The 27447-nt window shown below is 50.8% G+C and overlaps 1 protein-coding gene across 1 annotated transcript in view; it reads left to right on the forward strand.

The window, feature by feature from the left end:
- The window catches only part of INPP5D (inositol polyphosphate-5-phosphatase D), a 137398-nt gene that overhangs the window by 82442 nt on the left and 27509 nt on the right, over window positions 1-27447 (forward strand). Inside the window, exons 10-17 of the mRNA XM_019957928.2 lie at window positions 10418-10524; window positions 12431-12533; window positions 14607-14803; window positions 15214-15331; window positions 20115-20211; window positions 20730-20868; window positions 22707-22815; window positions 22987-23075. Of these exons, the coding sequence (XP_019813487.2) occupies window positions 10418-10524; window positions 12431-12533; window positions 14607-14803; window positions 15214-15331; window positions 20115-20211; window positions 20730-20868; window positions 22707-22815; window positions 22987-23075 (959 nt within the window). The remainder of the gene's footprint in view (window positions 1-10417; window positions 10525-12430; window positions 12534-14606; window positions 14804-15213; window positions 15332-20114; window positions 20212-20729; window positions 20869-22706; window positions 22816-22986; window positions 23076-27447) is intronic.

Raw genomic sequence — 27447 nt, forward strand, 5'->3', positions numbered from 1 at the left:
GCTAGGAGGCAATTTGGGGGGCAGAGTCTGGAGTTGGCAGCCTTGTCAGTGCGGATGGAAAGTGAGAGCCAGCAGTGTGGCAAGCTCAGGGAAAGAGAAAGGCTAGAGAGAGGCTCTTGGGGGCGGGACCCCTGAAGGGAAACTGAATTTTGGGGGGCAACAGAGCAGAGTGGTGGAAAATGCTGATATGGCCCTGACATCATTGCCTGGGCTCAGAGCCCCGCCTGCCAGGGAGGGGGCAGCTCCAAGCCTCAGTTTCTCCATCTGTACAATGGGGGAGAGCCCATGTATCATCACAGCATGATACTTTCTGAGCCCCATTTCCTCACTTGATATTGGTTTATCCTCACAAGGCTGACAGATTCCCCGAGACAGTACTAAGCACCACAGACTCATCCCTTAAATAAATTTCCACCCTAACACAACATTTTGTGTTCCAGTTCAGGTTTTCAAACCCCTGAAGACAAAGTCCCTCTGGTCCATAAGCAGTGTTTTTTTTATCCTTCAGGGATTCAAACTCTGTTTAGTAGCATATAACTAGGGATGCCAGATTTAGCAAATAAAAATACAGGATACCCAGTTAAACTTGAATTTCAGATAAACAATGAAAAATTTTAGTATAAATATGTCCCATGCAATACTTGGAACATATTTATAAAGGTATGTTTTTTTTCTGAAAAGGAATCCCAGGCAATCCCAGGCATGATCAGAATCTTTTGTTGTTAATAAAGTGGTATGAGAAGAGAAAGAACAGAGAAGAAAGCAGAAAACATCACAGGAGTTTCTGTAAACAGAAAACATCACAGTGCTTAGTTTCTCAGTCATGTCTGACTCTTTAAGACCCCATGGGCTGTACCCCACCAGGCTCATCTGCCCATGAGGTTTCTCCAGGCAAAAATACTGGAGTGGGTAGCCGTTTCCTTCTCCAGGGGATCTTCCCAACCCAGGGATTGAACCCAGGTCTCCCACATTGCAGGCGGATTCTTTACCGTCTGAGCCACCAGGGAAGCCCTTGCAAAGAGTAAAGGTAAATATTTTTTCATTAAACTTGTGTTGTAGTTATGCACATATGCACATACATATAGTCATTGTATACATGTGGTTACATGAAAACCCTTTTCTTGCTATCTGGAAGTGGGGAATTCTCATCTGGTTCTGCTAGAGGCCTGGCTTGTGGGATAGATAGAATATTCTGGAGACAGTTGGAGACCATGACTGATGGCCAGAGTTGAGAAACTGGGGAAATCCAGACTCACTAGCCTTGCGAAGCAGGTGCCTGTTGGGAGCGTGGGCTCCACACTGTCTGACCTCTGCTATTTAGCCCTGAGCTGAAGTGATCTTGAGAGATTGTCCTGGGTCAGCACCACCTGCCCTGAAGCTCTTGCCAGCAGAGGTGGCAGACGGGAGCAGGTCACGGCATGTCCCACACAGGTCTCTAGGGGACACAAGCCACAGCTTCGCCCCTCTGAGAACATTGGCCTGAGCTGCGTATTCAGAGGGCAGATATTTGGCCTGACAGCCAAGCCCTGCAGATTCCTCCCATTGCCCCCAAGAAACCCTAGAGTTGGACCTCCATGGGAAATTGTTTGTTCAGCAAAAACTTGATGCCAGATGCTCTGCTGGGAACAGCAGGACAGAGGATAAGAACTTGCATAGGCTCCGAGGCTAGACTGCCCAGGTTCAGATCTAGGCTCCACTACTTCCTTGCTGTATCATGTTGGCCTAGTGGCTTAACCACTCTGTGCCTCCATTTTCTCATCTGTGAAATGGGAATAATAGTAATGTCTCATAGGCTTGTCATGAGTAGACGAGCTAATGTGTGTGAGAGTACCTTCCTGTGCCTAATAGCAGCACTGGCCCCACAGCAAAGCGTCCAGGCAGAGGCCAGGGGACGGGGGTTGCCCCATATGTGTCTGCCCTGTCCTGAAACCTGCTCCTGAGTCCCACCTGGGCTGAGGCACCAAAGTCCAAGGGATGCTCTCAGGGCGGCAAGCGGATGGAAGTCTGGGGACCAGCCCTGTGCAGGAGGTGGGATACAGCCTGGAGAAGCAGGTAGATGGAGTAGGGAGGTGTCAGAAGCCCAGCCTGAAGTCTCAGGTCAGCTGCTTGTGAGCTTGATCTAGAGCCCTCTCTAGCAAGGAATGTGCAAGTTATCTAGGACCAACCAGATTGGAACTATGAATAATGGGCTACTGCACAAACGGAGTGTGGAGGGCCCACCCCAAATCCTGGTGGAGAGATAGCTGATTGAAATCGCCAAGAACTACAGTGTGTCCATGACTCTGTGGTCATGGTAGAAGCCCCTCCTGGAGTAGAGACAGAGCAGTGTCCTCAGTTTACTATTCTGTCAAATGGGTACAGTAGCATCCTGTAGGGTGGCCGTGAGTCTTAAGTAAACATCAAAGCACACAGTGCCGAGCATCTAGCAGATGCTCAATAAAATTGACTGTTACCACCATCCCCTGGAGGAGAACATGGCAGTCCACTCCGGTATTCTTGCCTGGAGAATCCCGTGGACACAGGAGCCTGGAAGGTTACAGTCCATGGGGTTGAAAAGAGTCGGATATGACTGAAGCAGCTGAGCATGAGCACCATCATCATGGTATAATTATCCCTCCAAGGCAGCTCTGAGGGAGGCAGGGAGCAGTGAGGAGGACAGCGCAGGAAAGGAAGCCCCTAAACACTGGAGTGTGGCGGCTGTCATACTCACAGAGTTGGGGTCACAGGGCAGGGGCAGGACTGATCCATCCACTGCCAACCTGGGCAGGAGAACCAGGGACTTACTGAAGGTGTGAGCATGGAGGACTCATGAGAGATCAGCTTAGAACTCTAAGTTCCTCTTCACTGTCATGGAGACTGACTTAGAACTGAAAGGGGTGGACCCAACTTTGATAAGAGGAAACAGAAGCCTCAGATGAGTAAGGAGATTGTCAGAGAGTGCCCGCTTGCTTGAGGTTTCTGAATTGAAAGAAACGCCTGTCAGGATTCTGAGAAGCACTGGGAATTCTTGTCAGTTAATTCAATGGACGTTTTTCTTTTGAACATCTCCTGTGGGCCAGCCCTGAGTTTGGCCCTCCCTCCAAGAATCTGTGGTTTAGGAGGGAAAGCTGACGTGAGCATGTATTACAGCGTGTGTCAGATGTGAGCTTAGCCCTGGAGGAGGACTGATTAGCTCTGTTGGTAAGGTGGTGCAGAGATGCCTCCCACCACAGAGGTGGCTCTGTCTGGGGCTTTGAAGGCTGAATAGGAATTCAAGTATGTGGTAGGGGAGGGGAGGGCACTTGGACTCAGAGAATGGCATGTGCAAGGAATGCCTCAGGATGTTAGGGAAATCAAATGTCACTTGCTGTGGCCCTGGAGGGAAGAGCAGTGGGGCATGGGGTCCCAGATGTGGGCAGGGCCTTGAATGCAGAGTAAGAGTTGGAGATGTTCTCCTGGGGGCTGGGGAGCACGGACGGGTTTACTGTCTGCGGGGTGAGTGTACACTTTTGTGGCTTGTGAACACTGGGGAGGTGCCATGAGATCCTGGAGCGGGGATAGAGCTGAGCTGGAGACCAGTGGCCCTGAGAAAACCCAGCTGGAGTCCAGAATGAACTACTGTGGTGTGGGTCTGTGAGCCCTTAAAAGAGAAGCACAGATGCCCTGGGCTTGCCAGCCAGCTGTCTGCGGCCTCACCAGCCTGGCTCCTGTCTTCCCTCAGTGTCGATGGGGCTTGGCTCATCCTCTGTCATGGCACCTGTCATATCAGATCACAATTACTGTTCACAAGTCCCCTCCCTCAAAGAGTGGGGTCTTCCCCTCACTCATCCTGGAATCCACAAGTTCTCGCACAGGACCTGGTTTCCGGTCGGTGCGTGCTCAGTGATTGCCAATTGAGCACTGGTAATGTCACTTATAAATTCCTGACCCCTCCACCATCAATGTGGGCTCCACAGGGCCCAGGAGGGCGGGGTGGGCGGTCTTTGTCCACTGTTAAATTCCCAAAATCTAGAACAGTGCTTGGCACAGGATACGTGATCAATAAACACATACTGAGTGCACGAATGAATGAATGACTGTGAGGCCAGTGAAAGAACACAGTTCATGTGGCTGTGTGTTTCGGTGGCTTCTTTGTAGCGGGTACTAGCGAGGCAGCGTGCCTCAGGGACAAGGGGCTCTGGGTAAACCACATTCACGTCTGCGGCCAGTAATGGTGTGACGCTGAGCGAGTGACTGAACTACTCCAAGCCTCCATGTTCACGTCTGTAAAGTGGATTCCTATAGGGCTGCTGTGAGGGCTGGTGGGATGAGGCGTGTCCTTAGCAGTCCTGACGCAGTCAGATTCCAATCGTGGTGATTATTGTAAAGTGCTGCCCTCTTGGAGGAACTCTCTGACTGCAGGTGTTGGAGCTTCCTTGCCTTGTTCTGGTCACCACGTTCCTTAGTAGCTCTGGCATCAAGGTCTCCCACACGTAAGAAAGGCCAGCTGCCACGTAAGGAAATCATAATGTTCTCACTCACTGAGCAGCTACAACCTGCGGAGTGCTGGAGGTGTGAAGCTGAGCTAACCGGGCGTGCTCTTAGCCCCGAGGGAGGTTACATCCAAGGAAGGGTCAGGGAGAGAAAGAAACGAGTACACAAACCAGGAAGGCATCAGGGAGTGGTAAACTCTTCATCTGGGAACTTAAATAGGAGGACACGCCAGTCATGGAGGAAATGACAAAATGCCATTGGAGTTGACAGTTGAGCATCAAGAAGATACTGGCTATGCAAAAACCAGGGGCAGAGGCCCTTGGGCAGAGGTTTCAAGGAGTCAGCAAGTTCCAAGTGTGAGGAGGTGGGGAGGCTGGAGCACAGGTGGTGCAGAGATTGGGCACTTGGTGCCCACCATGGGGCCTGGGTGACCCAGGATGCTCTCTAAGTGCAATGAGCCACCAGTGAGTGCTTAGTCGCTCAGTCATGTCCAACTCTTTGCAACCCCATGGAGTGCAGCCCGCCAGGCTCCTCTGTCCACGAGGATTCTCGAGGCAAGAATACTGGAGTGGGTTGCCATGTCCTACTCCAGGGGATCTTTCTGACCCAGGGATCAAACACAAGTCTCCCACATTGCAGGCATTAAAGAAGTTTTAAGCAGGAGCATGGTGTGATCTGCCTTTAAAATGAACTCTAGCTGCTGTGCTGAGAATAAGTGATGGCAGGAGGCAGGCAGACATGCAGAGACCAATTAAAGGGCTGTGACAGCGAGGCAAGAGGTGGTGGTGGCTTGAGATGGGGAAAAATGGACAGACTGGGAATGTTCTGGAGGTGTGCTCAGTCACTCAGTTATGTCCACCCTGTGGACTATGGCCTGCATCTGTCCATGGGATTCTCCAGGCAAGAATACTGAAGTTGGTAGTCATTCCTTCTCCAGAGGATCTTCCCAATCCAGGAATAGAACCCGGGCCTTCTGCATTGCAGGCAGATTCTTTACCATCTGAGCCAACCAGGGAAACCCAAAAGTGAAAATGTTAGTCGCTCAGTCCTACCTAACTCTTTGTGACCCCATAAACTATAGCCCACCACGCTCCTCTGTCCATGGAATTCTCCAGGCAAGAATACTGGAGTGGGTAACCATTCCTTCTCCAGGGGATCTTCCCAACCCAGGGACTGAACCTGGGTCTCCTACATTGTAGGCCCATTCTTTACTGTCTGAGCTACCAGGGAAGCCTGTGATCTACAGGTTCTGGGGGTAGACCTGCCCATACCTAATAATAGATGAGATGGAGAGGGACAAGGGGTGGGAACAAGTGGGTCACTTACTGAACCTGCTGACACTCAATATTAATAACACTAATCGGGACTTCCCTGATACCTCAGTTGGTAAAGAATCTGCCTGCAATGCAGAAGACCCTGGTTCGATTCCTGGGTCAGGAAGATCCGCTAGAGAAGGGATGGGCTACCCACTCCAGTATTCTTAGGCTTCCCTTGTGGTTTAGCTGGTAAAGAATCCACCTGCAATGCGGGAGACCTGGGTTCAGTCCCTGGGTTGGGAAGATTCCCTGGAGAAGGGAAAGGCTACCCACTCCAGTATTCTGGCCTGGAGAATTCCACGGACTGTATAGTCCATGGGGTCACAAAGAGTCAGACACGACTGAGCAGCTTTCACTTTAATACTAATTCTGAGCCAGCAAGACCTCACATCCCAGGGAAGCCACACGGTCCTACAAGTAGATGTGAAGGAAATCCATACGTTTAGAGGTAAGGAGACACAGCCTAACAGCAGCAGATTTGGAAGAGTTCGGGCATTCCAGTAGTGGGTAAGACTCATGCCGTGGCACATTTACCGCTGCTGATAAGGCCGATGGGCTTTCTGAGAGCAGGGAACCCCCACGATTTCCCTTGAGTGAAACTTCAGCTCAAGAGGGTAGCTGAACACACACAGGATTGTCTTTTCCCTTCGTAAAGGCAAAACTCAGAGGGACAAAGAAAACAGGAAAGAAAATGAGGGCAACACAATTCTGAAAAGCGATGGATCATGATAACCATGCCATAGGAACCAAAACAGCTAAATTTTAAATGTATCATAGGAAAAGCTGAGACGCCTGACTCACACCACAGAACCACAAAGGGCTGAGGAATTGATAGCATCAGGGTGCCTGGAGTGAGGGTGAAGCTGGGGTTATAAACAGCAGGATTGGATACAAATCTTTTTAAAGACTTGGACCCACCAGCTCCCCGTCCATTCCACACAGCCAGTGGCTTCCCCTCACACGTTAGGCAGAAGACCTAAAGTTTGAGGAGGTTAGGGACTGGGAGACCCCGGGCATGGTGAGGGCGGAGGAATCTACCAAATACAGAGGACTCGATAACAGGTATTTCTGAATGCTGAGATGCCAGCCTGTATCCTTACCCAGCTTGGGATGCTGCCATCCAGGCCCACTACCTGCAGGCAGGAAGATGACCAACCCAGGAACAAAAATCCAAAGACACTGCCATGAAGAGGTTCCCCATGAATCAGCCCATGAGATCACCCTGTGGAGAAACCTTGCTGGACAGTCCCCACTGTCACGGTTGGGACCCAAGGACCCCCAGTCATTGGAGAGAAGCCTGCAATAGGAGAAGACTCAAGGCAGAAATAAGCAAAAAGACAAACTTGGAGGAAATAAATTATGATGGTTTAAAAGAAACTGGGCCGTGAAACCAGAACAGAATGCTATTCAAGGAACATTCAGAGAACAAAATAAAAGTGAAGAAAAAGGAGGAGGAGGAAGGGAGTGGAAGGAGATTGGTAAGAAGAAATAAAACATTATAGCAGAATTTTTTTCAGAAAATTTTAAAATAAAAACTCAAAGGAAGGGTGGAAAGATAAAATTGAGGAAAACTCCCAGAAAGTAGAACAAAAGGATAAAAGGAAGGAAAATAGGAGAGAAAAGGTTTTTAACAATTAGAAGACCAGTCCAGGAGATCCAGTACCAACATAATCAGTCAGTCAGAGAAAACACGGAAATGGTGAGAAATTTCATTAAAGAAATAATTCAAGAAAGGTCCTCAGGACTGAACACCACCAGTTTCCAGACTAAAAACGGCCCACCATATTCCAACATAGCCTGAGGCATAGCAGTGTTGAAAAGTCTCACAATACTGGATTCTAAGAAAAGATCCCCAAAACTTCAAAGCAAAAGATAGATTACAGACTGTGTCACGGGTCCCCAGTGCTTCCCGGGTGGCTCAGTGGTAAAGAATCCACCTGCCAATGCAGGAGACATTAAAGGGCTTGGGTTTGATCCCTGGGTCAGGAAGATCCCCTGGAGAAGGAAATGGCAACCCACTCCAGTATTCTTGCCTGGGAAATCCCATGGGCAGAGGAACCTGGTGGGCTACAGTCCATGGGGTCACAAAGGAATTGGACATGGCTTAGTGACTAAAGAACAACAACATGGGTCCCCAAGATCATATGTAGGTTAACTGAGTCTCTGGGAAAATTCCCAGGACTCAGCATGGAGTCATATCGCTGTGATTCACTGCGGTTGAAAGGACACAGAGTATAGTCAGCAAAAGGAAAGGATGCCTGGGGTGAAGTCCAGGAGAGACCAGGCAGCAGCTTCCAGAAGCCCCTCCCCTCGGAGGCACATAGCAGGAGCTGAATTCATCCCTCGCTGAGTTGTGACAACACGTGTGAAATGCCATCTACCAGGGGTGCTTGTTAGGGACTCAGCATCCCAGGATTTCACTGGGGGCTGGTCACAGGGGAATAAATAGATGGGGAAACAGTGGCAGACTTTATTTTGGGGGGCTCCAGAATCACTGCAGATGGTGACTGCAGTGAAATGAAAAGATGCGTACTCCTTGGAAGGAAAGTTACGACCAACCTAGACAGCATATTAACAAGCAGAGACATTATTACTCTGCCAACAGAGGCCCATCCAGTCGAGGATGTGGTTTTTCCAGTAGTCATGTAAGGATGTGAGAGTTGGACTATGAAGAAAGTTGAGCACCGAAGAATTGATGCTTTTGAACTGTGGTGTTGGAGAAGACTCTTGAGAGTCCCTTGGACTTCAAGGAGATCCAACCAGTCCATCCTAAAGGAGATCAGTCCTGAATATTCGTTGGAAGGACTGATGTTGAAGCTGAAACTCCAATACTGTGGCCACTTGATGTGAAGGGCTGACTCACTTGAAAAGACCCTGATGTTGGGAAAGATTGAAGGTGGGAGGAGAAGGGGACAACAGAGGATGAGACGGTTGGATGGCATCACTGACTCAATGGACGTGAGTTTGAGTAAACTCCGGGAGTCGGTGATGGACAGGGAGGCCTGGCGTGCTGCAGTCCGTGGGGTCGCAAAGAGTCGGACATGACTGAGCGACTGAACTGAACTGAGCTGGTCGCCTAGTCACCTTCAGCCTGGTACACACCCAGAGTCCAGACTCTCAGGGGAAGCCCAGTTAGTGTTGGTTGCTCAGTTGTGTCTGACTCTTTGTGACCCCATGACTGTAGCCCAGGAGGAAAACTAGTATTCAGCATAAACCACACTGTTCGTACAGGTAGCACAGGCATAGTAAGTTGCTCTTAGTTCCTGGCATGCTGGGGACCCTTCTCAAATCCAAAGTCCTGGATGCCAACCAAGGCCACCTTCAAGCAAACTCTCCCAGGACAGCAGTCAGGCCTGCCTGGGAACTCTTCTGCATGTAGGCGGATCGGAATGACATTTTATGTCTCAGTAGTAATGCTGCGAACCAGAAATGATGGAGCAGGGTCTCGAGAGCCCTGAGGAAAATTATTCCCAACTTAGAGCTGTGTCAGGGAAGTGCGAGTATAGCGTTTTCAGGCATTCGAAGCCTCCAAAAGTGTCTCGCCCCATCCCCTTTCTTGGAAAGCTGCTAGAGATGTTGCTCTACCAAAATGAAGGTGTAAGCTGAGGAAGAGGAAGACATGGGGATCCAATACAAGTGAGACAGAGGTGAATGGATTTCCTGGATGATGGAGAGGGCGGGCCCTAAGTCATGGCTCTGCATCAGACCTTGAGGTCACCGGTCTGGAGAGAAGACCCAGAGGCCCTGGGAGAGAAACCGGCAGGGCATTGAAACTGATGAAAGCTCTTGGCCTCATGGCAGAGAGAATTACAGAGGGAGAGTGAGGACCAATGGAAAAATATGGCAATTAACTCCAGGAAAAAAACAGAAAGTTGTGTAGGAAAAAGAAAGCAGTCGAGGCTTGTCTGTCAAGAGCATTCCCATAATAACAAACACGGAATGTTTATCCAGCCAAAATGATGATGTAATTATTAGAGGGATGGTGGAGACACTGAAATTGTACACGGACAGGGGGAGGGGAATGGTGAGGTGGGGAAAGAGGCTGTAAATGTGAAAGAGAGCTAAATCTTCATCCTCTGTGGTGGGAAGTCCATATGTAATAGGAAGTACGTAAGACTGAAACACCAGGAAGTAGCAATATAAGCATCTTTTTGAAAGACACGAAGTATTAATAACATTCACAACAAAAAAATCCATTCAGGGAATTGAAAGTGAGTGCCTCTAGGGAGCAGGACACTGGAGGGAGGTGGAGTTGGGAAGTACTATTGTTCATAATGATTTGAGCCTCTTTTAATCATTGACAGAAGCACAAATATTTAATTTTTCATTTAGATATAAATTGCAAACAAGCACAAGAAGGAAGGGAGGAAGAGAAGGAAGGGAGAGAGGGAGGGAGCTGCAAAGATGGACAGGCACGCTGTCTCTGCCCTGATCAGGCCACCTCCTCCCATTCCAGGCTCCACCCTTCCCAACCCTGAGCTCCTCCCTGGAAGAGCAGCAAGGAGCAAGAATCTGGGAGACCAGGCACAGACTTGGTGCTCAGCCTGGGCCCGGAAAAGTCAGACTGCTGAGGTCAGGTGCCAGAGTGCCCTGGAGACTCCTCACGTGTTGGAGGATAACGAGAAAAGTAACTTTCCATCCCTCTTAAGTCCTGCAGCTCATCAAGTCTCAGAAGTTTCTGAACAAGTTGGTGATCCTGGTAGAAACAGAGAAGGAGAAGACCCTGCGGAAGGAGTACGTTTTTGCTGACTCCAAAGTAAGTGACCACAAAGCCCTAGGACGAGCCAGGAGGGGAGTGAGGGAGGCATGGTTTCTGAGGCTTGCTGGGTGCCTGGAAGTGGGTACCAGGTACCGTCAGCTCGCTCAACTCTCACACCCACTTCCCACCTGAAGCCAAGCCCAGGAAGGTGGAGGGAATGCAGGCCAGCTAGTAGCCCCATCTGCAACCTCTGCCACCACGCCAGCCTGTGGAAGAGTGCCTCCTTTATCATCCATGTCTTACCAGCGCTGAGCCCCCTTGGGAGGCTTTGAGCTTCCCTGGGATGCACCCGGAGGCCCTCGGAGACACCCCAGATTTAAATCTGAGTCTCAACCAGCACCCCTTCCATTTCTACACTTGCACAGCCCCCAAGCAGAAGTGAGATTCCCTACCAGGTCTGGCTGCTGGAATAAGAGGTGGGTGGGCTGATGGAGAAACTTGGGATCTGGGCGTTGTGGGGGCCTCTGTACAGACAGAGTCTCTGACCTGAGCCCTCACCTCACACGTGCCAACCAGGTGCAGAAACCCAGCATTGCGGCCCTGCTGTTTATCCTGCAAGCGTGTGGCTCCGCTGAGCCAGGCACGGGGCTCCCAGCACGTCAAGGGTGGCTGACTGTGTCGGCCCCGCGGTGGAGGGACAGGGCTCCTGGCACGGGCCCACGGGGACTGCCCCATTGAGTGCTGGAACCTGGCTGTGTCTACCTGTGTGGCAGGGGAGAGCTGATAGGAGGCCAGTGGGGACTCTGTGGGCCCCAGAATTAGCTGAGAGGGTGAAAAGGACTGAGAGGAATGATCGAGAAGGAACTGGGGAGAAACAAGGAAGTGAGTTCCAGACAGGTAGGGGACGCATCGTGCTGGGCACATGGGCAGAGGTCCAAAACCCACTTCTGCTCATGGTCACATGCTCAGAAGATGAGGTACAAGGGTAAACCGAGGCACGTAGTTCTGAGCTGCCCCTAGACACAGATTTCCCATACAGACAGCCACCGTAATTCTCAGTGAGCTGCTTTCTTCAGCTGCAACTTAGATTTGCAATTAAATTAGACTGAATGATAGGAGATTGCCATCTACAGAGGTCTGAGACCGTCAAACATGGCTAATTTCACATGGTGTAGCCGAAAACTCTGGGCCACACTTGGTCCGCCCGCCTCTGCTATTGAACGGTAAGCTACTAGACGGCCACGTCCACTCTGTGCCCTGCTGTGTACAGGACAACAGAGTGAAGCCTACAGGGAAGGACAGCCTTCGTGGGGTCTTTTCTTTCTCGTTAGTTTCTTTCATTTAAATTTTCTTTCATTACATGAGTAATCTAATTCTTATTGGTAAAAAATAACTGATACAAATAAAAAGTTTAAAATAGAAAACACTCATATACACTAGTAATCCTTGGATTCTGTCTTTCAGGATGGTTTTTGTGTGTGTTTTGAAAAATACAAATGCAATGGTGCTGTTCATAGCTTTTTGTCAATTGGCTTTTCATGTCAAACAATGTATCTTGACCATCCACCCTTGTTGATGAAGTGTTTTTGCACCCAAATTTTTAAAATCTGTGGTCTTCTGGCCTATGGATGACCCATAAAACATTTAGCAATTCCCCTCCTAGGGCTGGACACGAAGGCCTCTAGGATTTTCTGTGTTGAAACACATGCTTCTGTCCCCATGATGTGGTCGGGTCTTCGCAGGGTCCCTGGTTCTTTCCTTAGTCGGGTCCTTGCAGAGGAAGGTCAGGGTTAGAGAAAAGCCTCTCTCTTAAGACCTCAGGCACGTATTTCCAGATGGCTCTGCTGGAGGTCGGCACTGATCCGCTCTCCCCCCAGTTTTCTCAAAGCTGACCAGTCCTTTGAAAGTGTCATGTGCAGGGAGGCGGAGGCCTTTCTGAGTCTGTCTGCCCTTCAATCCCTAGAAGAGAGAAGGTTTCTGCCAGCTCCTCCAGCAGATGAAGAACAAGCACTCGGAGCAGCCGGAGCCTGACATGATCACCATCTTTATCGGCACCTGGAACATGGGTGGGTCCGCCTGCCGCCCTGCCTCCCGGTCCCGCTCAAGGGCTCTGCTTTGCTGCCTCGGGCACCCTCGCCCCACCCCCAGCCCCTAGATGCGGGTACCCATCCTGAGACCAGAGGCAAAAGAAAGGAGCGCTGGGATTCTCAGCCGCCAAGTGCAGCTGAAAGGGGTTACGTACGTAGTTGCCAGAAATGGAAAGTTTTAGGTAAAGAGTTTGAATATATAGGTGAACGGGCCCTTGGGCACCTTCCGGCCTTGGGCAACTCGCCGAGGGGCTTCAGGCCTGGAAGAAGGAACCTCCTCTTTGATTTGGGCTGCCAGATTTATTGAGCGACAAAGAGGAAAAAAAGATGATGCCCAGCTGAATTTGAATTTCATGTAAACAACAAATTATTTTTTAGTATAAGAATTTAGCTAGAAATACATAACTGTGTGTGCTCAATTGTTCAGTCGTGTTTGACTCTTTTGCTGTCCCATGGACTGTAGCCGACCAGGCTCCTCTGTCCATGGAATTTTCCAGGCAAGACGAGTATGGAGTGGGTTGCCATTGCCTTCTCCAGCGGATCTTCTCGGCCTAGGGATTGAACCCGTGTCTCCTGCATTGGCAGGTGGATTCTACCACTGAGCCCCCTGGGAAGCAGAAATACATACTAAATATATATTAAGCTAAATATATATGCTATGTATATTTACATACTAATATATACCAAGTATAATATCTTAAATAAATTAATGTACTATAGTATACTGAATATAATTACACTAAATAATTATTTAGTATAACAGTTCAGTTAGAAGTGCAAATATACACCAAATATCCATTGTGCTAAACATGCATAGTGTATACTCAGGTGCTAATACACATTTTTATACTAATATGAGTTATACTAAGTAATTACTTAGTTTAAATATTCAGTTAGAAATTTTAAAAAATTAAGTAGATACAGAAGTTCCAGTCAATTTGAATTTTAGATAGTTACTGCACGGGACATACTTATTCCAAAAAGTATCCATTGTTTATCTGAAATTTGAATTTAACTGGGCATGTGTCCCCCACTTTGGTCTGGAGCAGAATCAGGGCCACCACCCTCCCGATGCAGTAGACTAGTCACCTGGTAGGAAGTGGCTGAGCAGAGGGAGTGGGAATCTGAATGAAAAAGCTACATGGGACCCCTGGCCTGTCGCTGGGTGGAAGATGGGCTGGACTCAGGGAACTCAGGAGAGTTGCCCCCGTCCTGGTTGCACTAGCCTCAGCTTCCCCAGGTCTTCATGCCCAGAAACCCGAAGAGTCACAGCCACGCTGAAGTATTGGGTTGGTAAAAAAATCTCATTTGGGTTTTACTGGAACAAACTTTTTGGTCAACCCAACAGAATGCGGGCCTAGTTCCTGTGTCCCTAGGTCAGGTCACTCCAGTTCTTGGCTTCTTGGCAGTCGTGAGCCAGGACAGTTTTCTCTCTGGGGGTAAAAAAAAGTGGACTCAACCTCCAAGATTTGGGGGGAAATAAATCTTTATCATTGTTTCTTTATTGAGCTGTTTAGGCTCAAGTTTTCCAATGGCAGTGGAGGTGGGCCGGGAGTAGGGGCTCCAGGCTCTTCGGTTCCTCTGGCTGACTCCTGCACGGCCTCTCTCAGTGTTCGGCTGAGATCTCTCTTGTGCAATGAGAGCATTGCTGTCTCCTAACTGTGGGTTAGAAGGCTCCATCCTAAACCTGTCAGCTGACAGCACTGTCTCAGTGGAGACAATGGAGAGTAATCTCCTCAAGGCCTGTGTCCCAGTTACACTATAGCCCCAAAGACTAGGACAGTGGCTGACATCTGTGCTATGAGTTCAAGTTGCCATGTGGAATCTTCGAGTGTTTTTGGCCTTTGAAACTTAATGCTGTCTTTACAAAGCAATGTAACATCCTGGGACACGATAGTGCCTCGCTCTGTACCTAAGGTACTTCGTTGGGCGGCCTGACTGGTTTTCAGGGACTATGTGACCCCCTGCCCCACCCCCATGTTTCCCCTGCGTCTGTTCTGACTGCTCCTGATGTACCTTTGACTCACTTGGTGTTGGGTTTTGCTGTTGAAGGTAACGCCCCCCCTCCCAAGAAGATCACGTCCTGGTTTCTCTCCAAGGGGCAGGGAAAGACGCGGGATGACTCAGCTGATTACATCCCCCATGACATCTACGTGATCGGGACCCAGGAGGACCCCCTGGGAGAGAAGGAGTGGCTGGAGATACTCAAACACTCCCTGCAAGAGGTCACCAGCATGACCTTTAAAACAGTGAGTGGTGGCCGTGGCCCCAGGTGGGACACCTGGGCAGTGGACCTGGCAAGTTGGGAGCATCTTGGGGGCAAGAGTGTGCTCAGTGGTCCCCCTGCCGTTCAGGGCCAGAGAGGCTCACCTGCATCCAATGATTAATGGCGTCCCTGGGCGTTGCTGATCACTGGGGTGGTCCCTCTCCCTTGCCCGAGCTTGTAGGTAACCTTTACTTCCTCGAAATCTAGTCAGTGCTGGCCCTATCTTTAAGACAACTTTGCGTCATCTGTGAAGCATCCTTAGGGGTCCCCTAAAGTATAGGGATGACCGGCAGGCCGCCCCACACCTGAGAGCGAGGGCTGGGTGTGAAACTCTTGCTCTGGGGTCAAGCACTGTGTCCTGGCCCAGGGTCACAGCACTGTCCCCCCCGCCAGATCGCCATCCACACCCTCTGGAACATCCGCATCGTGGTGCTGGCCAAGCCGGAGCACGAGAACCGGATCAGCCACATCTGCACCGACAACGTGAAGACAGGCATCGCCAACACGCTGGGTGAGCCAGGGTGGGGGGTGTGTTCTGCGTAAGCTCATTTCTGCCCACACTCGCGTGTCTATCCCTTCTGGGATGGGTGGTCCTCCCAGCCTCCACGTGCTCCGGATGGTCCTCCCAGACTACATGCACCCGGGGTCTACCCCAGTGCTTCTGAGGATCTGCCAGAATGCTGTTGTGACTCAACACCTCTCAGGAGGAGCCCAACATTCTTGTGTTTCCGACAAACTCCCAGTGGTGTCAGGGCCGCTGGCTGACAGACCCCACCTTGAGTATCAGGGATCAAGGACAGGGGTCAACAGCCGTGCTGTGAAGGGTCAGGAAGTAAATATGTTAGGCTTTTCAGTCCATGCGCAATTTCTCAGCCCTGCTGCCGTCACACGAGAGCAGCTGCAGACAACAGCAACTTGGAAGAGCACGGCCGTGTTCTAGAGAACTGTTATCTACCAACAGGTGGAGGCTTGATTCGGCCCCTGGTCTAGACCTAGACAGACTCAGGTGGAGGTGGAAACGCTGCTATCAGCCGTGAGCCAGTGGGACCAGTCAGGCTGCTTCAGAGAACTGACACAGATGCGGAGGGCTGCATATGTATGTGTGTGAGTGTGTGTGTGTCTGAGTCTGTGTGTATTTGTGAGTGTGTGTGTGTGTAAGAGAGTATGTGAGTCTGAATGTGAATGTGTATGTGAGTTTTTTGTGTCTTTTCAGTCTGTCTGTGTGTATTTGTGAATTTGTCAGTCTGTGAGTGTGTGTGTGAGTCTGTGTCAATGTGTCTGTGAGTGTGAGTCTGTCTGTGTGTCTGTCAGTCTGTGTATGTGTCTGTCAGTCTATATGTATGAATGTGACTCTGTCAGTCTGTATGTGTAAGTGCGAGTCTGTCATTCTGTATGTGACTCTGTTTGTGAGTGTTAGTCACCTGTGTATGTGTGTCTGTCAGTCTGTGTGTGTCTGTGAGTGAGTCTGTCAGTCTGCGTGTGTGAGTGTGAGCCTGTCAGTCTGTGTGTGGCTGTGAGTCTGTCAGTCTGTGAGTGTAAGTCTGTCAATCTGTGTGTGTGGCTGTGAGTGAGTCTCTCAGTCTGTGAGTGTGAGTCTGTCAGTCTGTGAGTGTGAGTCTGTCAGCCTGTGTGTGTGTCTGTGAGTGAGTCTGTCAGTCTGTGTGTGTATGACTGTGAATGTGAGTGTGTCAGTCTGTGAGTATAAGTCTGTCAGTCTGTGTATGTGAGTGGGAGTCTGTCATTCTGTATGTGAGTCTGTTTGTGAGTGTGTTAGTCAGCCTGTGTATGTGTGTCTGTCAGGCTGTGTGAATATGACTCTCAGTCTGTATATGAATGTGTCTGTCAGTCTGTGAGTGTAAGTCTGTCAGTCTGAGTCTGTCAGTCTGTGTGTGTCTCTGAGTGAGTCTGTCAGTCTGTGTGCGTGTCTGTGAGTGAGTCTGTCAGTCTGTGTGTGTGTGACTGTGAATGTGAGTGTGTCAGTCTGTGAGTATAAGTCTGTCAGTCTGTGTATGTGAGTGTGACTGTCAGTCTGTATGTGTGAGTGCGAGTCTGTCATTCTGTATGTGAGTCTGTTTGTGAGTGTGTTAGTCAGCCTGTGTATGTGTGTCTGTCAGGCTGTGTGAATGTGACTCTCAGTCTATGTATGAATGTGTCTGTCAGTCTGTGAGTGTAAGTCTGTCAGTCTGTGGACGTGAGTCTGTCAGTCTGTGTGTGTGTCTGTGAACGTGAGTCTGTCAGTCTGTGAGTGTGAATCTGTCAGTCTATGTGTGTGAGTGTGAGTCTGTCAGTCTGTGTGTGAGTGGCGGGGAGTGCATAGGGGCAGGTGCACCCACATGGGGGCCGTGGGTGGCACTGAGGGTGAGGCCAACGATTTCTGGTGCTTGGCGTCAGGAACAGGACAGAGCCCCAGAGGCGACAGGAAATAGAACTGCCGCCACCGAACGTGAAAAGCTCCCTCAGCCTTTCTGCTCACAAACCGCAAGCTGCCCGCGTCCACACCCACTTGTCCGCCTTCCTTCCTGTGGCAGCAGCTGCCCTGCTCCGACGCCCACGCCCTCTGCTGCCCAGGAACCCGCTTCTAGCCCTCGAGCCCCTCTGCGGGGCTGCCCGCCCCCTCCACCAGCCGCCAGCCACAGTCTGCTCAGACCTCCCGTTACAAGACAGGACCACCCTCAGCGGGACGGAGCTGACTGTACCCCCCGCCCCACTCAGCACGCTGCTGGGCCCCCAGGGTGTCTGTCCACCACACACAGGGCTGCTCCCACAGCTGGACACACAGACTGACAGCAGGATGGTGGGGAGTGAGCATGCCGGCAAAGAGTGTGTGGCAGGGGGTGGGCTGCTCCAGGGACTACTTGAGATGGGGGGGGGTCTAGGGGCCTCTCCGAGAAGTCAGAGGGCTGAGGAAATGGGAGGAGCGTTCCACGCAGCAGGAGCAGCGAAGCAAAGGCCTTGTGCTCGCTGGGCTCAGCCTTACAGGTGATGGGACAAGGCCAGAGAGGGAGGCAGCAGGCCCAGGCAGTCTGAGTTTCATGGCTCTAGGAGGGCAGCTTGGATGCAGGGGATTTCCCATGCACCATTTCCCAGTCCCTGCTTCCCTCCCCTCCTCTTCTCCTCTGGGGCCAATCTCCCCCCATTTCCCTCCCCTGAAATGGCTCCCAGCCATGGTTAGCACAGGGCAGGAGTTCACTGGGTGCTGACTGGCTGGTGGAAGAGCTGAGACCTCCGAGAGGGTGGACCCAGTGCCAGGCCGTGTGTGCTAAGTGCTTGCTGTGTTCATTTAATACAAACACCCTGTCGGGGCAGGGACTATTGTGAGCCCCCCTCACAGACATGACTCTGGAGGCTACAGTGATGTTCCCAAACCTGCCCAAGGCCCTGTGGCAAGGACGTGGTGGGCAGGGACTTAAGCCTAGGCCCCAGGCGGGGGAGAAGGCTGACAGGAGGGGCCTCATGGGGACAGGGGAGTCAACTCCAGGGCAGAGGGGAGAGAGCCTTGGGTCAGGAGGCCCGGCCTGGCTCGTCCCCGGGGCCGTCTCGTTGTCCAACCCAGACAGAACGTTAGCCAGCTGGGTGGTTTTACATTTTGAGTACCAAATTAAAGGAAAAGGAAACAAGGAAAGTCAATCTTCACAATGTATCTTATCAAACCTCCTGAAAGTGTTAGTCACTCAGTCGTGTCTGACTCTTCGCACCCCATGGACTGTAGCTCGACAGGCTCCTCTGGCCATAGAATTCTCCAGGCAAGAGTACTGGAGTGGGTTGCTCTGCCCTTCTCCAGGGGATCTTCCCGACCCAGGAATTGAACATGGGTCTCCTGCATTGCAGGCAGATTCTCTACCGGCTGAGCCACCAGGGCTCATTACCATTTCAATGGGTATTCAATTTAAAGGTTTATTAGCTATCTTACAGTCCATTCTTCTTCTAGGCTTACAATTCTGTTGTGTCTCTTATACTCACAGCCCGTCTCATTCAAGACCAGCACATCTCACAGCTGCCATGATGGGCAGAGAAAGTTCCCAGGCATGTGTCAGAACCACCTAGAGCAGGGCTGGCAGACTTGTTCTCTAAAAGGCTAGATAGTAAATATTTAAGACTCTGCAGGTCATGCTGTCTGTGTCATAACTACTGGACTCTATCTAAGGGCATAGCTGTGTTCCAATAAAATGTTGTTTATAGACTCTGAATTTCATATCATTTTAATTTTATATCAGATATTTAATCAAAATATTCTTCTTTTGATTTTCCCCCAACTATTTGAAAATGTAAAAACTGCCCTATAGCTGGTGGTGGGACAGTGTTGGCTGAACTCCTGACCCAGAAGACTTGTTAGACAGAGATTACTGACTCCCACTCTCAAAGTGAGTGGACATGAGGTCTGAGAAAACTCTGGGAGATGGTGATGGACAGGGAAGCCTGCAATGCTGTAGTCCATGGGGTCGCAAAGAGTCGGATATAACTTGGTGACTAAACAACAACAAACGTAATATATTTAGGGCTTCCCTGGTGGCTCAGTGGTAAAGAATCCACCTGCCAATGCAAGACATGTGGGTTTGATCCCTGAGTCGGGAAGTTTCCCTGGAGAAGGAAATGGCAATCCATTCTGATATTCTTGCCTGGGAAATCCCATGGACAGAGGAGCCTGAAGGGCTACAGCCCAGCCCATGGGGTTGCAAGAGTCAGACATGACTTTGTGACTGAACAACAGCAACTCCCAAAGCTCTGATTCAGCAGGTCCCGGGCGGGGCCTGTGATGTGCGCTTGCACCAAGTTCCCGGTGGTGCTGATGCTGCTGGTCTGGGGAACGCACTCTGAGAACCACGGGTCTCAGTGCGGGTTTTGGCCTCTCCAGGAAGCTGGGGTTTGCTGGTGCGAGGTCAGCCCCACCCCAGCCGCCGGCTCCTCCTTCTACCTCCTCTTCTCAAGGTTTCTGAGTATTTCTGATGGCCCTGCTTGGACCTGTGGGAAACACACACACACACACACACCTGCTGAGAGGGCGATGCCAGGATGACTTAACACCGGCAGCTTCCTCCCTCAGACCTGCCGAGAACCCCAAGGCTGCCGGCTGTTCACCCCGTTTTCTTATTCTAGAGGAACCTCACCCCCCACCCCAGTCCCTGTCCCCTGCCATCTCTCACCCTAGATGAAGCTGCTCTTTTTCTTCCTTGGCCTCCACTTTTCCCCACACCTGTTCTCTCCTGACGAGTGGCTTGGCTTCACCCTGATTTCCCACCACTTGGTAACTTTGCCTGTCGGGTGTTCTGACTTTTCCCTTCTCCCCCTCCCTTTAGGGAACAAGGGAGCCGTGGGGGTGTCGTTCATGTTCAACGGAACCTCCTTGGGATTTGTTAACAGCCACCTGACTTCAGGAAGTGAAAAGAAACTCAGGTAATGGCGCTCACTCCCCAAGAGCAACTTTTGGGGTTATTTGCCCAGACAGACCTCAACACCTGAACCCTGTAAGCCCTTGGCCACGACCCTGCCCTGTTGGACTCTAAGGACTTTTCTTGAGGTCTCATCAAAGCTAACTGTGGCACAGGGGTGTGGGTGAATCTTGCCTAGGGGACAGAACAGACACTTCCTTGTGTCACCCCAGAGGCACCTAAACACCACTCCGCTTCTCAAGGGGAAAGCCTCCTTGGGGCACCGTCACAAGTGAAAGCCCGATTTGCCTGTGGTGGCCCAGTCATGCAGAGTCATCGGGAAGGCTGATGACTGAGTCCCTGCAGAGCAGATGCTCCCAGGGCCCTGCCCTGCATTCCCAGTTCAGCCCAGGGACCACATCAGATGGGTGGTTGCTGCAGACTTAAGTCTCACTTCCCCACATGTCCCCCTCTGACTTCCTGGCCCATGGAGTAGGGAACCCACGATCCCGTGCTAAGCTGGCCGCTTTTTCGTTTCATTAGGCGAAACCAAAACTATATGAATATTCTCCGGTTTCTGGCCCTGGGAGACAAGAAGCTGAGTTCCTTTAACATCACTCACCGCTTCACCCACCTCTTCTGGCTCGGGGATCTCAACTACCGCGTGGAGCTGCCTACCTGGGTGAGGGGCTCTCTGCCCAGGGCCGGGGATTGCACAGGACAGAGGCTCCTTTGAGCTGACTCAGGGTGGAGGTCGTGGAGACCCACAGACCGAGCTGGTCCAGAGGGGCCACTCCTCTGGGACTCGATACTGTTGCAACTATGGAGCCACTGCCTTTCTTTACCATTCGCCTCTGCTCAACCTGGGCTTCCCTGGTAACTCAGCTGGTAAAGAAACCGTCTGCAATGCAGGAGACCCCAGTTCAATTCCTGGGCCGGGAAGATCTGTTGAAGAAGGGATAGGCTACCCACTCCAGTATTCTTGGGCTTCCTTGGTGGCTCAGCTAGTAATGAATCTGCCTGCCATGTGGGAGACCTGGGCTTGATCCCTGGGTTGGGAAAATCCCCTGGAGAAGGGAACGGCTACCCACACCAGTATGCTGGCCTGGAGAATTCCGTGGACTGTATAGTCCATGGGGTCACAAAGAGTCGGACACGACTGAGCAGCTTTCACTTTCACTTTCTGCTCACACCTACTTCCCACACACCTGTTCTGGCCACCCCTCCCTACCACCTCTCTGCCCCTCCGGTGCCCTAGCTGACCAGCAGCAGCCTCTCAACTCACCAGTCCCAGATCCCGAGGAAAGGCTGAAGTCTGTGGGGACCAGCTCAATTTTCTCCCCAAATCATGGGTCACCAGGTAGCCTAAGGAAGACACTCCTGAATTTGGACACCCATCCAATGAGCAGCAGTCAGAGGGGGCCCCCGGCACAGATGGCCTTGCTCCCTTGGGGAAGGTAAAGGATTCCGTGGGAAGGGGGTGAACTGGCATGGCCCCTAGACATGGTAAGAATGAAATGCGGTCACATTTGTGCTCCTAAAAGAGGGGGCAGGGGCCAGGCCTGGGAGCAGAACCACGCCTGTCTGCTCCCTGTGTAACAGGAGTCCTTTGCACTGGTGTCTGTGCCGGGGGAGGGGACGGTGGAGACACCTGATTTTACAGTTTTGAGCACAAGCAGCCTGAGAAGATGGCCTTGGGTCGCCGCAGATCTCTGACAGTGGGATTGGACCTGGGCCTTGGGGCTCTGCTCCCAGATGCTTTCCCAGGCATCCCACATCCCGCACTCCTGGGCCTCCCGCTACCACAGCAGCTCTTGGCCCATCTGTGCCCTCCTCACCTCCCCAACCCCTCCCTCCCTCACAAGATGCTTCTCGAGAATTCCTCCTCTCCCTCCTGACTGAGCAGGCAGAGGGGATGGGGTAGACAGGGGCCCCACAGATCCTGACCCTTCCCAATTAGGGGCCATCCCAGCCATTCACTCCCTAGAGGGTCTGCCCAGTGCATCTGCCAGAGTGGATGTAACATAAGTCCTGGGAGAGAGGACAGCTAGATCCCGAGGCTGGCACAGCCCACCAACGTCATGGTGACTCGGAGTCTGAGCCCAGATCACAGAGGCCTGGTGCCCACAGATTCAGGGGCTAGGGTCTCAGATCCTTTCATAGCCTTATGAACAAGCTGTCTCACAGAGACCATGAGAGAGCAAGGGAGACATACCTACCAAGGAAGTCTTATAAAAAGGATGCCAGAAGTCCATGTGCAAAAATAGTGCCCCTCTGCAAATTTAGGACAGCCAGAAGCTTCTGTTATTGAGTTGATACTTCACTACACTTGCAGGGTTCTCCTTATTAAATGATTGAGTGTAAATAAGCACCAACTTGACATCTCTAGAACCAGGGTCTGGGGCAGCTTCGGGGGCTCGGAGTCCTGGTATGGCAGGGAGGCAGGATGTGGATGATGTGGCCCTTGTCATGTGGTGAAGGGGTTGTCTCACCAGTGGCCCGGCCGTGTCTTTGCTCCAGGAGGCAGAAACCATCATTCAGAAGATCAGGCAGCAGCAGTACGCAGACCTCCTGTCCCACGACCAGCTGCTCATGGAGAGGAAGGAGCAGAAGGTTTTCCTGCACTTTGGTGAGAACCACCATCCTTTTCTCATGGGCCCCCTCCCTCCATGGTTCTGTCTCCCGTTTTCCCAAACATCCTCACCAGGCAGGGAAGAGTGATGCCTGGAAAAGAGAAAAACTTGCCCAGATGTGAAACACGGGAAGTCAAAACTGAAACCACCGTTTTGTTTGATTTCAGAGGAAGAAGAAATCACATTTGCACCCACCTATCGCTTTGAAAGAATGACTCGGGACAAATACGCCTACACTAAGCAGAAAGCCACGGGGGTGAGTCCTTTCCTGTCCTCCACCTCCATCCGCCTTGCACATCTCACCCCTCCTTTGTCCACTCCATAAAGGCGAACAGGAGGTGAAGAGAACCCTCATCCACCAGGTGACAAAAAAGAAATAGCACTAGAAATCCTATGTTGATCGTGTCACAGAGAAAAACCCTCCCCTAAGGAGAGGCTGGGCAAGCAGACATGGGCACTGCAGGGAGCTGGCTCACGATACTGCTGTTCACGCGTGTGTGTGTATGTGTGCACGCGTGTGTGTGTGTGCACCACGTCTTCTTTATCCGTCCATCTGTTGATCGGCATTTAGGTTGTCCTCACGTCTTGGCTGCTGTAAGTTGTGCTGCAATGAACATTGAAAGGCATGTAACTTTTTGAATTAGAGTTTTCTCCAGATACATGCCCAGGAGTGGGACTGCAGGATAATATGGCAGCTCTATTTTTAGTTTTTAAGGAAACTCCCTACTGTTCTCCATAGTGGTTGCACCGATTTACATTCCCACCAAGAGTGTAGGAGGATTCCTTTTTCTCCACAGTCTTTCCAGCATTTATTTGTAGATTTTAAAAAATAAAGATGCCCATTCTGACCAGTGTGAGGTGATACCTCGTTGTAGTTTTGATTTGTGTTTCTCTAATAATTAGTGATATTGAGTATCTTTTCATGTATCTGTTGGGCATCTATATGTCTTCTTTGGTATCTATTTAGGTCTTCTGCTCATTTTTTGATTGGGTTATTTGGGTTTTTTTATATTGAGCTGTTTGCATATTTTATGTCTCTTTAAGTCCTATTAATATATTTGCTAATCTGCCAAGTGAATCATCATTATACTAGCTTCTTTGCTTCAGGACTTATCAGTGCCTTTACAGGTTTATGAGCACTTGGTTCTCTATGGGAAATTTCATGTGCCAAACTCAAATGGTCATGAAATATCAGTTAGTATCTTACGAGACCACTTGTGTTCCACGGCACAGTGAGGAAACTGTTACAAAGCATTCATTCATTCTTGTTCAACAGGTATTTACTGATGACCTGTGATGGGTTAGGCACTGTCCTAGGTGGTAGGAGATCAAAGATGAGTTAGATGTCTGCCCTCAAAGAGTTGATAGTAGGAAAGATAAGACAAAGACACAACTCATCAGAAAGTGAAAGTGTTAGTCACTCAGTCGTGTCAGACTCCTTATGATCCCTTGGACTGTAGCCCACCACACTCCTCTGTCCATGGGATTTTCCAGTCAATACTGGAGTGGGTAGCCATTCCCTTTTCCAGGGTATCTTCCTTCCTGCACTGCAGGCAGGTTCTTTACCATCTGAGCCACCAGAGAAGCCCTAACGAGAGGGAGAATATAATGTGATGCCCAATTCTGTAACGAGTACACACAGAGGGAAATAACCACCAGGGCAGGGAAGAATCCTGGAGGCTTCTTGAAGAGGGGCTTTGTGGTGCCTGAAGGACACTTGGGTTTCAACAGGCAGGACAAGGGCTGAGGGAGGCTGATCCACTTCAGGCTGAAAGGATTGCCAGAGCAGATGCCGAGGCAGGGAATTCTGGCACCCATCACCTTCCGGGAGCCAATCCAGGGGGACCAGCCCTGTGCTGGGTCCTGGGGCTTACAGTGGGGAGCTTCCCTGGCTGCTAGAGGCCTGGGGAAATGGAGAGAATTCTGGGCAACACCTGGGCTCAGGGGCAGGTAGAAGACTGGATGGCAGTGGAAGAGAAAGGCCAAGAGTTGGGGAGATGCCTGAACAATGCAGGAGTTAGAGAAGGGGAAAAACGCAGAGAGGAGGAAAGCAGATCCAGGACTGCTTCCACGAGGAGGCTGAGACTCGGGGCAGGCAGGACACCTCGTGAGGTGCTCACTGGCTGCTGTGTGGCTGGACTCATCTGACTTAAAGGCGCCATCGGGGCAGGCCCACGGCAGGTACATTTGGAGGTGGTGAGGGGATGGTCTAGTTGGACTTGAGTATGAGGAGAAAGAGACCGGGGCCTGAGATGGCAGAGAGGAAGGTCCTTGATGCCAGGCAAAGCAATCTCACCTGTTAGATGAGCACCTGCTTCAGGAAGCCACTACAAGATCCCCTGAAGGGCTGGTAGCATCACGGTGATACACAGAGAAGACTGGTCTGCATCAGTGTAAAGGATGAGGGTGACTCAGGGGACCAATGAGGAGGCTCCTGCTGAGAAATAACTGGGCCTGGAGTGGGAGCGGAAGCGGTGAAAATGAAAGAAGAAAAGCAGGATATATCGATCCATCTGACTGACGTTCATACAAACTGTGAGATCAGAAGGCAGAGCTGGCGCCGAGGGGGGAAACAGAGCTTGTTTTCAGACTCACTGTGTAATGTGAGTGGAAAATCCCAAAGATCCAGAGGGCAGTTAAGAATACTAGACTGATGCTAAAGCAAGATGCCAGGGCTGGGTTGTAGATCTGGGAGCTGTCTGCACAGAGAAGATGGTCAGATCCATGGGAATAGGTGAGGTCGCCAAACAGTGCGTAGATGATGACCGTAGAAGAGCTATGGACAGATTTGGGGTCATCTGCATTCAGAGAGGGGAGGGAGAAGCAGAGATGACAAAGGAGACAGAAAGAGAGTGGATGTAGGTGGTTAGAGGACCAAGCAGACAGCTCGAAGCATCACAGAAGCCAGGCCGAGAGACTTGCCAGGGTCGGTGGTCCACAGAGTGGATTGTGTGAGCCAAGGAGGACAGGTACATTCACAGGAGCCCTGAGCAAGCAGCCGGACTTGGGTTCAGGGGTTTGCTGCTGCTGCTAAGTCGCTTCAGTCATGTCCGACTCTGTGCGACCCCATAGACGGCAGCCCACCAGGATCCCCCGTCCTTGGGATTCTCCAGGCAAGAACACTGGAGTGGGTTGCCATTTCCTTCTCCAATGCATGAAAGTGAAAAGTGAAAGTGAAGTCGCTCAGTCATGTGCGACTCTTAGCGACTCCGTGGACTGCAGCCCACCAGGGTCCTCCATCCATGGGATTTTCAGGGGTTTGGGTGGACACTAAAAGAACAGTTGCCATAGAGGTTGTTTTGTTTTTTGGCTGCGCTGGGACTTCGTTGCTGCTGGTGGACATTCTCTAACTGGGGCACGTGGGGGCTCCTCTCTACTTGTGGTGTGCGGGCTTCTCACTGTGGTGGCTTCTCTTGCTGTGAATCACGAGCTCTAGAGTATAGGCTCCGGAGTTTGCGGCACCCTGCCTTAGTTGCTGTGAGGTATGTGGAATCTTCTCACACCAGGGATAGAACTCCTGTCCCCTGAATTAGCAGGAGGATTCTTAACCACGGGACCCCCAGGGAAGTCCCTTGACTTAGAGTCTTGGGGGTGAGATCCAGACTGCAAGGGGATCAGAGTGGCTCTTCACCCAGAATGTGCAGGTGAATCACTAGTGAGTCTTTTTAGAAATACAGATGTCTCCGCCTCCTCGCCAGAGGTTCTGATGCAACAGATCAGGGGTGGGACCCCGCTCTCTGGGTCTTTGTAAAGCTCCACCGCTAATCCTGCAGAGCAGCCAGTGCTGAGAACTGCCGTGTTAAGGAGCAGTTTGGCAGCGTCTCTGAAATCTGAACGTGCACCTACCCTACTCAGCAGTTCTGCTTTGGTGTACCCCCGCGAGAAAGTAGTGCTTTTGTTCACCCAAAGACAGATACAAGGACGTTTACAGCACCTTTGCTTATAATGTCCAAAAACTGGGTGCAATTCTACTTCCAGTGAGAGTAGAGTAGATGAATGTGATTTATACATACAATGGGACACAACTGCAGCAATAAAATGAAAACAAATTTATACAAGAAATAGGATGAGGAAGGCTGAAAGAAGCCAAACACAAAACAATATGTACTGAATGAGTCCGCTGATAGGTTCAAGAGTGGGCAGAATTAACCAACGGAGAAACCTTGGCCACTAGTCATGTTTACCTCCCAGAGGCGGTAGTATTGACAAGGAAGGGACACAAATGGATCTTTTGGGATGATAGACATTTTCTACAGCTTGATCTGGGTAGTGGTTAAGTGGGCATATACAAATGTAAACAAAATCCTCAAGTTGTACAGCATAGATTACCGCACTTTACTATTAAAAAAAAAAAAAAGGCAAAAAACTAAAGTTGCTCAGTCGTGTCCGACTCTTTGAGACCCCATGGACTGTAGCCTACCAGGGTCTTCCGTCCATGGGATTTTCCAGGCAGGAAAACTGAAGTGGGTTGCCATTTCCTCCTCCAGGGGAATCTTCCCGACTCAGGGACTTACTCAGGGATCAAACAAGTCCCTTGCGTCTACTGCATTCGCAAGGAGATTCCTTATGGACTGAGCCACCTGGGAAGATCAGGTTGTATATACCTCAAGTTAGGAAAGAGTAATGGG

The sequence above is a fragment of the Bos indicus genome, chromosome 3 (assembly GCF_029378745.1).
Source record: "Bos indicus isolate NIAB-ARS_2022 breed Sahiwal x Tharparkar chromosome 3, NIAB-ARS_B.indTharparkar_mat_pri_1.0, whole genome shotgun sequence".
In the NCBI taxonomy this organism is placed as follows: domain Eukaryota; kingdom Metazoa; phylum Chordata; class Mammalia; order Artiodactyla; family Bovidae; genus Bos; species Bos indicus.